This window comes from Meriones unguiculatus, chromosome X, assembly GCF_030254825.1.
Source record: "Meriones unguiculatus strain TT.TT164.6M chromosome X, Bangor_MerUng_6.1, whole genome shotgun sequence".
Taxonomy (NCBI): Eukaryota; Metazoa; Chordata; class Mammalia; order Rodentia; family Muridae; genus Meriones; species Meriones unguiculatus.
In genome coordinates, this window is record NC_083369.1 from 64,631,201 (window position 1) to 64,646,667 (window position 15,467).

Consider the following 15,467-nt stretch of genomic DNA (forward strand, 5'->3'; position numbering starts at 1 on the left):
AGTGCTCTGTCAATACAGGTTCTGTTTTCCCTATTTTAATACAAGCAGTGCTTAGTGTTCTGTTTCTTTCTAATGTGTCAATTACAAATGTCTTGCTTTCAGACTGATAACAAACTTAATCTGCATACCTGGAAAACTGTAAACACTTATCCCATAATCTCAGAATGAAATTTCAGGTTTTTGTTATCGTGAGCCTTTAATTACAGTCAAAGAATCCTAGAAAGTAGAGAGATTATTAACTGAGTTTAGAAACATATATGCACTCAGACATTGAGCTATATAAATGTTTTAAGCGCTTAGAAGTTTATTTATGAGACGTATGATAATTTTACACACATTAATTATGAATAAACAAATCTACTGTGCTTTGTTGATTTTAGGTGATGATGGCATGCAAGGTCAGCCAGGTCTTCCTGGCCCTGAAGGAGAAAAAGGTGGTAAAGGAGAACCTGGACTTCCAGGTCCTCCTGGACCAATTGATCCAGATTTTCTGGGATCAAAAGGAGAAAAGGGAGAACCTGGCCTTCCAGGTAAGTGAATGGAGGTATTCACGGATAATATTTTTTGCATATCTTCAGTTTAATTTTTGGAAGTACACAGGATAGCAAACACAGTCCCACAAACCCGGTTCCTGAAGTTTGATTTTGCACATATTTATTAATATATGCATGTATGTACATATGTATCTACGGTGTGTGCATGACTCTGTGTGTGTGTGTGTGTGTGTGTGTGTGTGTGTGTGTGTGTGTGACTGGACATGTGGAATTCAAAGAAAAACTTTCAGAAGTTCGTTTCTTCAGTCCACACTGAATTTCAAAAACTACCTTGCCTGGCGCCTGACATTTTGTAGTTACTGGATTCAACAAACCAATTGTATACATTTTAGTAGTGAATATTTTCATCTGATTTATGATAGTTAATTGATTACCTTTCTGATTAAATATTTTCTTTTTGTTTTTTTGGGGTTTTTTTTTGTTTGTTTTTTGTTTACCTGTCACAAACTCTGGTGTTTTAAAGCAGACTTGGGGAGCTGGGGAGTTGGCTCAGTGAATTGTTTATTATGCAAGCAAGAAATTGAAGTTTGGATACCCAGAACCTACATAAAAGCAAAACAGGAACTTGCCTATAATCTTAACACTTTGAGGCAGAGACAGAGTTCCTCTAGGAGAGTTTTGAGTTCAGTGAGAGACCCATCCTAAATGAACAAAATGGTGAGCAATCTATGAAAACATCTAGCTTCAACTTTGGGCCGCTATGTGCACATGCAAAGACACATGTGCCAACAAACCTACAAGCATGTATGTACACACATACATAAATGAACACATAAGCAAAAACATTCACAAATGAAATAGACTTAAATAACTACCTGCAGGTTTCCAGAAGTGCCACAGGAGAACAGAAGAGAGAAAATTATATATATCACAATAATTTGGGAACAGCAAATTTGGGTTTTTATGAAATGTGGTAGTCCTTTTCATTTTTTTCTCCTTGAAACTAAATAAAAGTAAGTAATATAATGTTGTATTTAACAAGTTTTAAAGTGTAAAAATATTGGATTCTTTTCATAGAAGTCTAACATGGTTCATTAAAAACCACCATGAAATACACATACTCATAAATTAATATATAATATGCCTAAAGAAAAGAAACATACTTTTAGGAAAAGCACTTGCAAATTTTTGTGTTCTATTAATATTGTCAGTTATTCGTGTGTGTGTGTGTGTGTGTGTGTGTGTGTGTGTGTGTGTGTGTAAACAAATGTTATGAGTCTCATTGATGGTAATTTTCCTTAAAAAATTCTTATATTGGAGTTGTTCACTAAGTACCAAAAGAGGCAGGAACATGTAAATTTTGGATGACTAAAATGAAATGTCTGTTTCAGGTATCCCTTAAACATATTTTGATTGATTGATTGATGTGTATGCCTATGGATATGTTAAAATGTCCATGTGAATGTCAGAGGACAATTTATACTTCTCCCACTTCATTATGTGGGCTCCAAATGTTGTACTCAGGTCTTCAGGCTTTGTGGCTTATTCCTTCATCTACTGAGCAATCTCACTAGCTCCTGGGGTTATTATATTACATTGCTCCTTTTAGCTTTCCAAATTATAGGGCAGTAAAGTATACTTGACTTCTAATGTATGATTCTTTTTTTAATTTTTTATTTAACTTTTATTATTTACACTTTATTCATTTTGTATCCCCCCACGAGCTCCTCCCTCCTCCCCTCCCGATCCCACCCTCCCTCCCCCTTCTTTATGCATGCCCCTCCCCAAGTCCACTGATAGAGGAGGTCCTCCTCTTCTTCTTTCTGATCTTAGTCTATCAGTTCTCATCAGAAGTGGCTGCATTGTCATCTTCTGTGGCCTGATAAGGCTGCTCTCCTTCTTAATGATAAAACACTTTGAGACAGTTAGAAACAAAGAGGAACTTGACATTATTTGGCTGATCTGAATTCCTTGGTGGGAGATAGTAATAATTAGAGAAGCTAATAGTTCATAGTATATCAGATTATCACCAAATTGGCCACTGTTGTTTTTAATACAGGTGGACAGGGCAAAGCATAAACATTACTTTGTTGTTCCTCTTGTTTGAAGTGCTGGGGATGAAACCCAATGATAGGCAATTCTTACTGAGCTTCACACTCTGTCAATCTCCAGGGGCATGTTAATAATTCAGGATCCATATCTGTATCATCTTAGAGGCAAAGATGCTGCAGAGCTACCACTGCCAATTCTTTGAAACTCTTTTAAATTATCCCTAAAATGTGGTGCCCCGAAATATGACTACTTGATGGAATCATTAAAAAAAAAAAAGTATCCTGGGGAGCATCGTTTCCCTCCCAAGTGAAGTGCTATGTAAAGGATGGTTTCTATCCATATTACATTATCTTCCCTACGATTCATCTTGAAGTTGACTTCTGCTGCATCTTTTTGGTAACCTTTTCATTCTTATTTGTACTAGGAATTTTTTTTCTTCTTGATTTATGAAACCAATTAGACTGTCAGGAAAAAAAAAAGTTGTCACAGAAAACAAATTTTCTGAGACTGACACTCAACCGAGGACCATCTATAGATATAACTTAGAACTTCTGCTTGGATGTGGCCCGTGGCAGCTCAGTAACCAAGTAGTTTTCCAAAGTAAGGGGAACAAGGACTATTTCTAACAGGATCTCAAGGGCAGGCTCTTTGACCTCCCCACCTCCTCAAGGGAGGAGCAGTCCTGTTAGGCCACAGAGGAGGACTTTGCAGCCAGCCCTGAAGATACCTGATAAAACAGGGTCAGATGAAAGGGGAGGAGGTCCTCCCCAATCAGTGGACTTGGAAAGGGGCAGGGAGGAAACCAGGGAGGGAGTGTGGGGTTGGGGAGGGAATGAGGGAGCGGGATACAGCTGGGACACAGAGTTAACAAAATGTAACTAATAAGAAAAATAAAATTTAAAAAAGAAAATGGTTAAAATGCAGCAATCAACACACACACAGAGAGAAAGAGAGCGGGGGACAGAGAGAGAGAGGGAGAGAGAGAGAGAGAGAGAGAGAGAGAGAGAGAGAGAGAGAGAGAGAAGGATAACCAGTTTCTCAATTTAACTTACATACAGTTCAAAACTTAAGGAACTTTTTGGAAAATTCATTTAATTTGTTAATCAGAATCAGCCCAACTTTTTTTATGCTTATCTTTGGAAGGTATTCCTGGGCTTTCAGGACCAAAAGGCTACCAGGGATTGCCTGGAGACCCAGGGCAACCTGGACTCAGTGGAAAACCCGGATTGCCAGGACTACCAGGTATTTAAGATAGACTACTGTGAAATTTGAATAGCTGAGAGTGATCTCTAGAAAAGTAATTATGTATTTATCCCATTTAGTGATTATTTGGATCTGGTTATGCAGCTAGGCTTGACAAAACTGTTGACATTTGACCCAAGTTTTATCTAAATACAAGATATACAGGACACTTTATTTTGCTTATTCAGATTCATATTTTGTTCACAACAGGCTATATGTAGAATTATAATTCAAATAATGTGATATATTTTAGTACAAATACTCCAACATAAAAGTATGACAATTATAGGGTAGAAGCCTGAATAATTCACCTGCTTTAGTTGTTGTTTGTTGACATCAGGTAAGTCAAACATTCTACAATGTAAAACAGATAATTGGCATCTTTGTCAAAAACCAGGTGACTATAAGTGTGTGGGTTTATTTCTGGGTCTCTTATGCTATTCCATTGATCCACCATTCTGTTTCTATGCCAGTACCATGTAGTTTTTATTACTGTTGCTCTATAGTACAACTTGAGATCAGGGATGGAGATAACTCCAGAAGATCTTTTATTGTAGAGGATTGTTATAGCAATTCTGGGCTTCTTTTTATTCCATATGAAGCTGAGAATTTTTCTTTCAAGATCTGTAAAGAATTGTGTTGGTAATTTGATGGGAATTGCATTGAATCTGTAGATTGCTTTTGGTAAGATGGCCATTTTTACAATGTTAATCCTGCCAAGCCATGAGCATGGGAGATCTTTCCATCTTTTGATATCTTCTTCTAATTCTTTCTTCAGAGACTTGAATTTTTTTTTTTTTCATACAATCTTTGACTTGCTTGGTTAGGGTCACACCAAGGTACTTTATGTCCTTTGTGGCTATTGTGAACGGTGTTGTTTCCATAATTTCTTTCTCAGACCTTTTGTCTTTTGTATTGGAAAAGGTCATCCTGAGTGAGGTATCCCAAAAGCAGAAAGACACACAGGGCATATACTCACTCATAAGTGGATATTAAATATGTAACATAGGATAAACATACTAAAATCTGTACACCCAAGGAAACTAATCAAGAAGAGGACTCTGGCTAAGATGCTCTATTCCCATTCAGAAAGGCAAAGAGGATGGACATTGGAAGAGGGAGAAAACAGGGAACAGGACAGGAGCCTACCACCGAGAGCCTCTGAAAGGCTCTACCTTGCAAGGTATCAAGGCAGATGTTGAGACTCATAGCCAAACTTTGGGCAGAGTGCAGGGAATCTTCTGAAAGAAGTAGGAGATAGTGAGACCTGGAGAGGGCAGGTGCTCCACAATTACAGCAACAGATCCAAAAAGTCTGGGCACAAGGGTCTTTTCTGAGACTGATACTCCAGCCAAAGACCACTTACGGAGAAGGCCTGGAACCTCTGCACAGATATAGCCCATGGCAGTTCAGTGTCCAAGTGGCCTCCATAGTAATGGGGACAGGGACTGTCTCTGACAGGAACTGATTGGCCTGCTCTTTGATCACCTCCGCCTGAGAGGGGAGCAGCCTTACCAGGCCACAGAAGAAGACAATGCAGCCAATCCTGATGAGACCTGATAGACTAGGATCAGAGGGAAGGAGAGGAGGACCTCCCTTATCAGTGATTGGGAGAGGGACACGGTTGGGGAAGAGGGAGGGTGGGGTTGGGAGGGGAGGAGGAAAGGAGGTACAGGGGAGATCCAAAGTGAATATACTGTAATAAATATTTAATAAAAATAAAAATAAAATAAAAAACAAAACAAAAATAACCAAAACAGATAATTGTAATTTTTAATTTTTAAAAATATCTAAACATGAAAGTTTCACAGCCCTTCTTGTACAGTCTGTTATAGAACAAATGCTCTTACAGTGGACAATTTTTTTTTAGGTTTTTTTCTTACTGCTCATGAAACTTTCAGGTATTTTGTTTTGGTTTGAAAACGAAGAAAACAAAAAGCAGCTGGTCTTTGTTTTCTTAGAAGAGTCTTGAAGATCATTTATTTGCAATCTTATTCATACCACATTATCTTGGTGGTGTCAGAAAGATTGATTCGTGTTTGCTTTCTTCCCAACGTCTTCCACATTCTCTTTTTAGACCTGGAAGTCACTGTGAAATTAAAAGAAAAATACATATGGCAGCACTGGTAAACATGTAGGCCTATCATAGTGGAGCTCTGTCATGCTACAAATCCATTGCTAAAATTTTATTACGCATTATTACATGGGTTTTATCTGTGAGAACACAAAATAGATAGTTACACATATGCAATGAACAGAACACCAAATGCATGGAATTGTTTTAGGAGAAGAACCAAGGTGTTCAGATAAAATTGTCTTTTTTCTCATGATGTTGCATTTAAAGATCCATATTAACAGAATTATATTCTATTATGTTACTAAAGAGACTTCTGAGGGACTCCTTGCCTATTTCACACTGAATTGTGTCTGTAGACTTTAATACAATAAAATGTATTTTTTCAATGACTCTCTGCCACTTTTTACTTTAATTTTACCAACATTACTTTTCTAGGTCCCAAGGGTAATCCTGGTCTTCCTGGTCCACCAGGACTTACAGGATCTCCTGGACCTAAAGGATACATTGGTGACATGGGTTTTCCCGGTGAGTGATGAAGAAGTCATAGTCATTTAATCCTATTAATATTTAGTGTCTTTTTCCTTTGAGACAGGGTCTCAAGTATGTAGCACAATTTATCATCAAGCATGCTACATAGCTGATGATGACATTCATACTGTATCTACCCACAAAATACTGGAATTACAAGTACTTGACACCATGCCTAGCTTATAATGTATTAAAGATTGAACCTACAGCTTTATTTATATGATGCAAACACTCTATCAATTGACCTGTAACCTAATCTTCATTTATCTCACCCCCCTTTTTATCAGAAAATATGTTAAATGTAAAGTCTGGGTATGTAGCTAAGTGATAATGTCGATGAGATTTGGGAACTGAAGCACTGGAGATGTAGTAGCTAATGTTGACAGAATCAGTGTAACACACTCGCTAAAATAATGAATAGATAGAGCTCTCCCTACAAAAAATATTTAAGTGAGTAATAAGGGAAAGAATTTTAAGAAATTAAAAAGTCACCAACAGAATACAAGAGATGGAAGAGAGAATCTCAGGAGCCGAAGATACACTTGCAGAAATTGAAACGTCTCTCAAAGAAAAAATAAAATCAGAAAAGTTCCAAACACAAAACATCCAAGAAATCAAGGACACCATGAAAAGACAAAATCTAAGAATAATAGGAGTAGAAGAGAAAGAAGACATCAACCTTATTAGCCATTAGGGAAATGCAAGTCAAAACGACCCTGAGATTTCACCTTACACCCATCAGAATGGCCAAGATGAAAAACTCAAGTGACAACATATGCTGGAGAGGTTGTGGAGAAAGGGGAACCCTCCTCCACTGCTGGTGGGAATGTAAACTGGTACAACCACTTTGGAAGTCTATCTGGCTCTTTCTCAGACAATTAGGAATAGTGCTTCCCCAAGACCCAGCTATACCACTGCTAGGTGTATACCCAAAATTCGCTCAAGTACACAACAGAGATATTTGCTCAACCATGTTTATAGCAGCTTTATTTGTAATAGCCAGAACCTGGAAACAGCCCAGATGTCTATCAACGGAGGAATGTGTACAGAAATTGTGGTATTTTTACACAATGGAATACTACTCAGCAATCAAAAAGGAGGAAATCATGAAATTTGCAGTCAAATGGTGGGATCTAGAAAAGATCATTCTGAGTGAAATATCCCAGAAGGAGAAAGACAAACACGGTATATACTCGCTTATATAGACCTATAAGATGATAAATAATAATGAAATCTATACACCTAAAAATGATAATCAAGAGAGCAGACACGGGGTAAGATGATCAATCCTCATTTAGAAAGACAGATGGGATGTGCATTGAACATATGACAGGAGTCTACCGCAGAAGGCATCTGAAAAACTCTACTTAGTAGTGTTTCAAAGCAGACACTAAGACTCATAACCAAACCTTTGGCAGAGTACAGGGAACATATGAAAGAAGGGGAGTTAGTATGATGGGGAAAGAATAGGAGCTCCACAAGGACCAAATATATCTGGGCACAGGGTCTTTTCTGAGACTGACATTCAACCAAGGACCATGTATGGATATAACCTAGAACCTCTGCTCAGATGTAGCCTGTGGTAGCTCAGTAACCAATTGGTTTCCCAAAGTGAGGGGAACAAGGACTATTTCTAACAGGAACTCAATGACTGGCTCTTTGACCTCCCCACTCCCCAAGGGAGGAACAGTCCTGTTAGGCCACAGAGGAAAACTTTGCAGACCTGATAAAACAGGGTCAGATGAATGGAGCAGAGCCCCCCCCCATCAGTGGACTTGGAAAGGGGAAGAGCAGAGAGCAGGAAGGGAAGGTGGGACTGGGAGGTAATAAGGGAGCGGGATACAGCTGGGATACAGAGTTAACAAAATGTAACTAATAAGAAAAAATAAAAATTAAAAAAAGTCAGAATTCCAAAACATGTGTTTTCTAGCTTTTTTTTTCCTTCTATCAAACTTTCTTTAGAAATAGGTTGTTAAACCAGATAATGGTGACACATGCATGTAATCTCTTTCTCAAAAAAAAAAGCAAAAAAGAAAGAAAAAAAAGGAAATAAGTTCTTATATATACTTGTGTGTGAAGCTCATTTTTATATACTCTGTTTGTGCAAGTTTTTTCCCCAAAGATACTTTTGCAAGTTTATCTTAGGTTTGCCATGAATACAGAGAATTTTATTGAATATTGGTCATTATACATTTTCAACAGGCCCTCAAGGTGTGGATGGTCCCCCTGGACCTCCTGGAGCTCCTGGACAACCTGGATCTCCGGGGTTACCTGGCCAGAAAGGAAGTAAAGGAGATCCCGGTGTTTCAGGCCTTGGTCTTCCAGGTCTTCCTGGTCCAAAGGTAATCCTTTTGTTCTTCTGGTGTGAATGAGAATTTACAGCTTTTAACTGTGCTCATTTCTAATTCCTCACTAAAAAGACTCCAGAATGACAAGACATGTTCTGAGCACAGGATGTGTTAATTCCCTTTTCTCTTAGATTGTGTACTCAAGCTGGTAACAATAAGCATAACAATGGCATAATTTTTATTCCTAGTAAATTGGGAAGCAAAAGAAAAGAATATGATGATTTTATATTATTTATTTAAAATTACACTCCCTCCTTGATTTAAAAACAGATAATATACAGAACAGTTACAATAGTGTATACAGCATTGGCATACTGGTGGGTTGGATCAGGTTGGTGACAGTGGAAGTGATAAGAAACAATCTGATTCTGAAAAGGAGTCATTGGTCAAATCAGAAATATCTGTGTATGAAAAATGAGAGAAAAGAGGAGTTAAGATTAAATTCAATTTTTTTGTTCCTAAAACAGTAGAAGATAGGAAAGATTTTGGAAAAAGCAAGTTTGGAGAAAAATGTAAAGAATGTAATTCAGTGGTTGCTCATATTTTCTTGCTGAAACAACAAAGTCATCATGAGATGTAGTAATGAGAGAGATGAAGAACGGTGGATCAATGGAATCAAACTGAAGACCCAGAAATAAACCCACACACCTATGGGTTTGATTTTTGCCAAAGAACTCAAAATCATACAATGGGGAAAACAAAACAAAACAAAACAAAACAGCATCTTCAAGAAAAGGTGCTGGTCTAATTAGATGTCTATGTGTAGAAAAATGCAAATAGATCCATATTTATGACCCTGCACAAAACTAAATCCCTAGTGGATCAAAGACCTCAACATAAAACCAGACACACTAAATCGGTTAGAAGCAAAAGTAGGGAAGAGCTTGGAACTCATTGGCACAGGCGACAACTTCCTGAACAGAACACCAACAGCACAGGCTCTAAGATCAACAGTCAATAAATGGGATCTCATGAAACTGAAAAGCTTCTGTAAAGCAAAAGACACTTTTTTCAGAACAAAACGACAGCCTACAGACTGGTAAAGGATCTTCATCAACCTCTATATCTGACAGAGGGCTAATATCCAGAATATCTAAAGAACGCAATGTTAAACATCAGCAAGTCAAGTGATCCAAGTAAAAAATGGGGAACAGAGCTGAACAGAGAATTCTCTGTAGAGGAATATAGAATGGCAGAGAAACACTTAAAGAGATGCTCAACATCCTTAGTCATCAGGGAGATGCAAATTAAATCAAAACGACCCTGAGATTTCACCTTACACCCATCAGAATGGCTAAGATCAAAAACTCATGTGACTTTCAGAGGCCCTCTATGGTAGGCTCCTGTCCTGTTTCTTCTTTTCTCCTACTTCCAATGTACATTCTATTTGTCTTTCTAAGTGGGACTGATGACCTTAACCCAGAACCTCTTCTTGTTAAGCTTCTTTAGATGTACAGATTTTAGTATGTTTGTCCTACCTTATAGGTCTAGTATCCACTTATAAGTGAGTATATACCGTGTGTGTCTTTCTGCTTCTGGGTTACCTCACTCAGGATATTCTTTTCTAGTTCCCACCTTTTGCATGCAAATTTCATGATTTCCTAGTTTTTAATTGCTGAGTAGTATTCCATTGTGTAAATGTACCACAGGTTCTGTATCCATTCGTCCATTGAGGAAAGTCTGGGTTGTTTCCAGGTTCTCAATATTACAAAGCTGCTGAAAACATGGTTGAGCAAATGTCCTCGTTGTGTACTTGAGCATATTTTGAACATATGCCTAGGAGTGGTAAACCTGGATCTTGAGGTAGCACTATTCCTAATTGTGAAAAACTCTACCTAGCAGTGTATCAAAGCAGACGCTGAGACTCATAACCAAACCTTGGGCAGAGTGCAGGGAATCATAAGAAAGAAGGGGGAGTTAGTAAGACCTGGAGAGGATGGGAGCACCACAAGGACCAAATATATCTGGCCACAGGGGTCTTTTATGAGACTGATTCTCCAACCAAGGACCATATAGGCTGGAAAGGATGTGGAGAAAGGGGAACCCTGTTTCATTGCTGGTGGGAATGTAAACATGTACAACCACTTTGGAAATCAATCTGACACTTTCTCAGACAATTAGGAATAGTACTTCCTCAAGATCCAGCTATAGCATGCCTAGGCAGATATCCAAAATATGCTCAGGTGCACAACAAGGACATTAGCTCAACTATATTTGTAGCAGCTTTATTTGTAATAGCCAGAAACTGGAGACAACCCAGATGTCCCTTAACTGAGGAATGGATACAGAAACTGTGGTACAGTTACACAATATACTAATCAGCAATTAAAAACAAGCAAATTATGAAATTAACAGGCAAATGGTGGGAACTAGAAAACATCATCCTGAGTAAGGTATCCCAGAACCAGAAAGACACACATGGTATGTACTCACTTATAAGTGGATATTAGCCATATAATATAGGATAAACATACTAAAAGCTATACACCTAAAGAAGCCAAGCAAAAAGGAGGACCCTCGGTAAGATGATAAATCCTCACTCAGAAAGACAAATGAGATGGATATTGGAAGATGGAGAAAACAGGGAACAGGACAGGAGCCAATCACAGAGGGCCTCTGAAAGACTCTACCCAGCAAGGTATCAAAGCAGATGCTGAGTGTCATAGCCAAACTTTAGGCGAGTGCAAGGTATCTTAAGAAATAAGGAAGAGAGAGAAAGACCCAGAGAGGACAGGAGCTCCACAAGGAGAGCAACAGAACCAAAACATCTGAGCACGGGGTTGGTTAGTTTTTGAGACTGATACTCCAACCAAGCACCAGGCAAGGGTTAGATGGAAGGAGAGGAAGCACTATTCCTAATTGTCTGAGAAAGTACCAGATTGATTCCCAAAGTGGTTGTACAAGTTTACATTCCCGCCAGCAATGCAGGAGGGTTCCCCTTTCTCCATAACCTGTCCAGCATGTATTGTCACTTGAATTTTTGTTCTTAGCTGTTCTGATGGGTTTAAGGTGAAATCTCAGGGTCATTTTGATATGCATTTCCCTGATGACTAAGGGTGTTGAACATTTATTTAAGTGTTTCTCTGCTATTCGATATTCTTCTATTGAGAATTCTGTTTAGCTCTGTACCCCATTTTTAATTTGGATTACTTGATCTGTTGCTTTTCAACTTCATGATTCCGTTATATATTCTGGATATTAGTCCTCTGTCAGATATAGGGTAGGTGAAGATCCTTTCCCAATCTGCCAGCTGTTGCTTTGTTCTGCTCTTAGTGTCCTTTGCGTTACAGAAGCTTTTCAGTTTCATGCGGTACCATTTATTGATTGTTGATGTTAGATCCTGAGCTGTTGGTGTTCTGTTCAGGAAGTTGTCTCCTGTGCCAATGAGTACAAAGTTCTTCCTCACTTTTTCTTCTACCAGGTTTACTGTGTCTGGTTTTATGTTGAGGTCTTTGATCCACTAGGACTTTAGTTTTGTGCAGGGTGATGAATATGGGTCTATTTGCATTTTTCTTTTTTTTTTTAATTTAATTAACCTAGAGCACTATGCTGGGCAATATTTACTCCATCCTTAAACCTCCAATCCCTCATAGTTTCCTCCCAGGCAGATTTCTCACATTATACCTGCTTCTGGTCATATCTAGGCCCGGTTCATCTTTCCTCATTGTTCCAAGTCCTGTCCTTCTGATCTGTCCTTTCCAACTCTTCCCACTTTCTTCTCTCCCTTACCCTCAGGACCAGGATGTCCCACCTTATTCTCTCTACTGCACAGTATTGGTTGTTTTTGTTTGTTTGTTTTTGAAAATACAAAGAACAAATGGTGTCATGTTTACACAAACTTGAGACAGGTGATACTTAGAAAAAACATTACACTGCAATGTCTGGATTAAAAGCAGATGGTGGGGTAGAGGAATCAGCATTTCAATGAACAAGGGTAAATTGTATACATTCCACAAGAACATTATTCCAACATTCACACCTTTAAGTCTAATAAAAGGCTCTTTGTCTTTTTAAAAATATTTTTTTCATAAATTACAGTTTATTCACATTGTATCCATGCTGTAGCCCTCTCCCTCATCCCCACCTAATCCCATCTGCCCTTCCTCATCTCCTCCCATGTTCCTTCCCTTGTCTACTCATAGGGGAGCTACTCCTCACCTTCCATCTGACCCTTGGTCTCATCAGTACTGGCTGCATTGCCTCCCTCTGTGGCCTGGCAAGGCTCCTCCCTCATCAGGGGGAGGTGATCAATGAGACAGCCACTGAGTTCATGTCAGAGACAGTCCCTGCTCCCCTTAGGGAGCCCATTTGGAGACTGAGCTGCCACATGCTACATCTCGGCAGGGTTTCTAGGTTATCTCCAGGCATGGTCCTTGGTCAGAGTATAGGTCTTTGCAAAGATCCCTGTGCTCTCCTTGTGGAAATATTTTGTTTCTGTTACTCTCCTTGTGGAGCTCCTATCCCCTCCAAGTCTTTCTATCTCCCCCTTCTTTCATAAGATTTCCTGCACTCTGCCCAAAGTTTGGCTATGAGTTTCAGCATCTGCTTTGATATCTTGTTTGGTAGGGTCTTTCAAAGGACCTCTGTTGTAGCATCCTGTCCTGTTCCCTGTTTTGTCCCTCTTCCAATGTCCATCTCCTTTTCCTTTCTGAGTGAGGATTGATTATCTTACCCTGGGTCATCCTTTTGCTTAGCTTCTTTAGGTGTACATAATTTAGTATGTTTATCCTTTATTATTATGGCTAATATCCACTTGTAAGTGAGTATATACTGTGTGTGTGTCTTACTGCTTCTGGGATACCTCACTCAGGGTAATCTTTTCTAGTTCCCACCATTTGCCTGCAAATCTCATGATTTCCTTGTTTTTAAATGATGATTAGTATTTTAAATATGATTAGTATTAGGATAATGACCATTGTGAAACTGTACCATAGTTTCCGTATCCATTCCTCAGTTGAGGGACATTTGGGTTGTTTCCAGAGTCTGGCTATTACAAATAAAGCTGCTATGAACATGGTTGAGCTAATGTTCTTGTTGTATAGTTGAGCATATTTTGGATATATGCCTGGGGGTGGTATAGCTGGATCTTGAGGAAGCACTATTCCTAATTGTCTGAGAAAGCGCCAGATTGATTTCCAATGTGGTTGTACAAGTTTACATTCCCACCAGCAATGAAACAGGGCTCCCATTTCTCCACATCCTCTCCTACATGCGGTGTCACTTGAGTTTTTGATCTTAGCTATTCTGATGCGTGTAAGGTGAAATCTCGGGGTCATTTTGATTTGCATTTCCCTGACATCTAAGGACACTGAGCATTTCTTTAAAGGTTTCTCTGCAATTCAGTATTCCTCAATTGAGAATATTCTCTTTTTCTCTGTCGCCCAGTATTTAATTGGATTACTTGGTGTGTTACTGTTTAACTTATTAAGTTCTTTATATATTCTTGGTATTAGCCCTCTATCAGATATAGGGTTGGTGAAGATTCTTTCCCAATCTGCAGGCTCTCATTTTGTTTTGATGATAGTGTCCTTTGCTTTACTTTTCAGTTTCATGAGGTCCTGTTTGTTGAGTGTTGATTTTAGAGCCTGTGCTGTTGGTGTTCTGTTCAGAAAATTATCTCCTATGCCAATGAGTTGATAAATATGGGTTTATTTAAATTTTTCTGCATGTATACATCTGTTGGACCAGCTCCATTTGTTGAAGATGTTTTCTTTTTTCTGTTGTATGGTTTTGGCTTCTTTGTAAAAAAAAAAAAATCAAGTATCTGTAAGTGTGTGGGTTTATTTCTGTGTCTTCTCTTTGATTCCATTGATCTACCATTCTGTTTCTATGCCAATACCATGCAGTTTTTATTATTATTGTTCTGTAGTACAGCTTGAGATCAGGGATAGTGATACATCCAGATGATATGTTGTTGTATAGGATTGTTTAGCAATTCTGGGTTTTTGTTTTTCCATATGAAGTTGAGAATTATTCTTTCAAGGTCTGTAAAGAATTGTGTTGACATTTTGATGGGAATTTCATTGAATCTGTAGATTGATTTTGACATAATGTTCATTTTCACTATGTTAATCCTATCATCCATTGCATGGGAGATCTTTCCATCTTCTAATATATTCATCACTTTCTTTCTTCAGAGACATTTTTTTTTTCAAACAGGTCTTTCACTTGCTTGGTTAGAGTCATACCAAGATAGTTTGTTATTAGTGGCTATTGTGAAGGGTGTAGTTTCCCTAATTTCTTTCTCAGCCCTTTTTCTTTTGTATACAGGAGGACTACTCTTTTTTTTTTTTTTTTTTTTTTTTTTAGTTATTTTGTATCCAGCCACTTTGCTGAAGGTGTTCATCAGCTAAAGGAGTTCTATTTTTTGGGTCACTCATGTATACTGTCATATCATCTGCAAATAGTGATACTTTGACTTCTTCCTTTCTTTCTGATTTGTATGCCCGTGATATCCTTTAGTTGTCTTATTGTTCATGCTAGGACTTCAAGTACTATTTTGAAGATATACAGAGAGAGTAGGCAGCCTTGCCTTGTCCCTGATTTCAGTGGGATTGAGAGAAATTCCATTTTTACTCACTGATTTAAATTTTTATTTTTAACTTCTTAAATGAGTGTATATTGTTTTCTACAAGAGACTAATTTCAACATTGCATAGTAAACTAAAAAGCAGCATTATAAACCATCTGTTAATTTATAATTATAGGTGTCCCTAAAAATCTTTGA

General features: G+C 38.3%; 1 protein-coding gene across 1 annotated transcript in view; it reads left to right on the plus strand.

The window, feature by feature from the left end:
* The window catches only part of Col4a5 (collagen type IV alpha 5 chain), a 297,510-nt gene that overhangs the window by 210,021 nt on the left and 72,022 nt on the right, over positions 1–15,467 (plus strand). Inside the window, 4 exon segments of the mRNA XM_060375633.1 lie at positions 381–530; positions 3,690–3,788; positions 6,301–6,390; positions 8,596–8,735. Of these exon segments, the coding sequence (XP_060231616.1) occupies positions 381–530; positions 3,690–3,788; positions 6,301–6,390; positions 8,596–8,735 (479 nt within the window).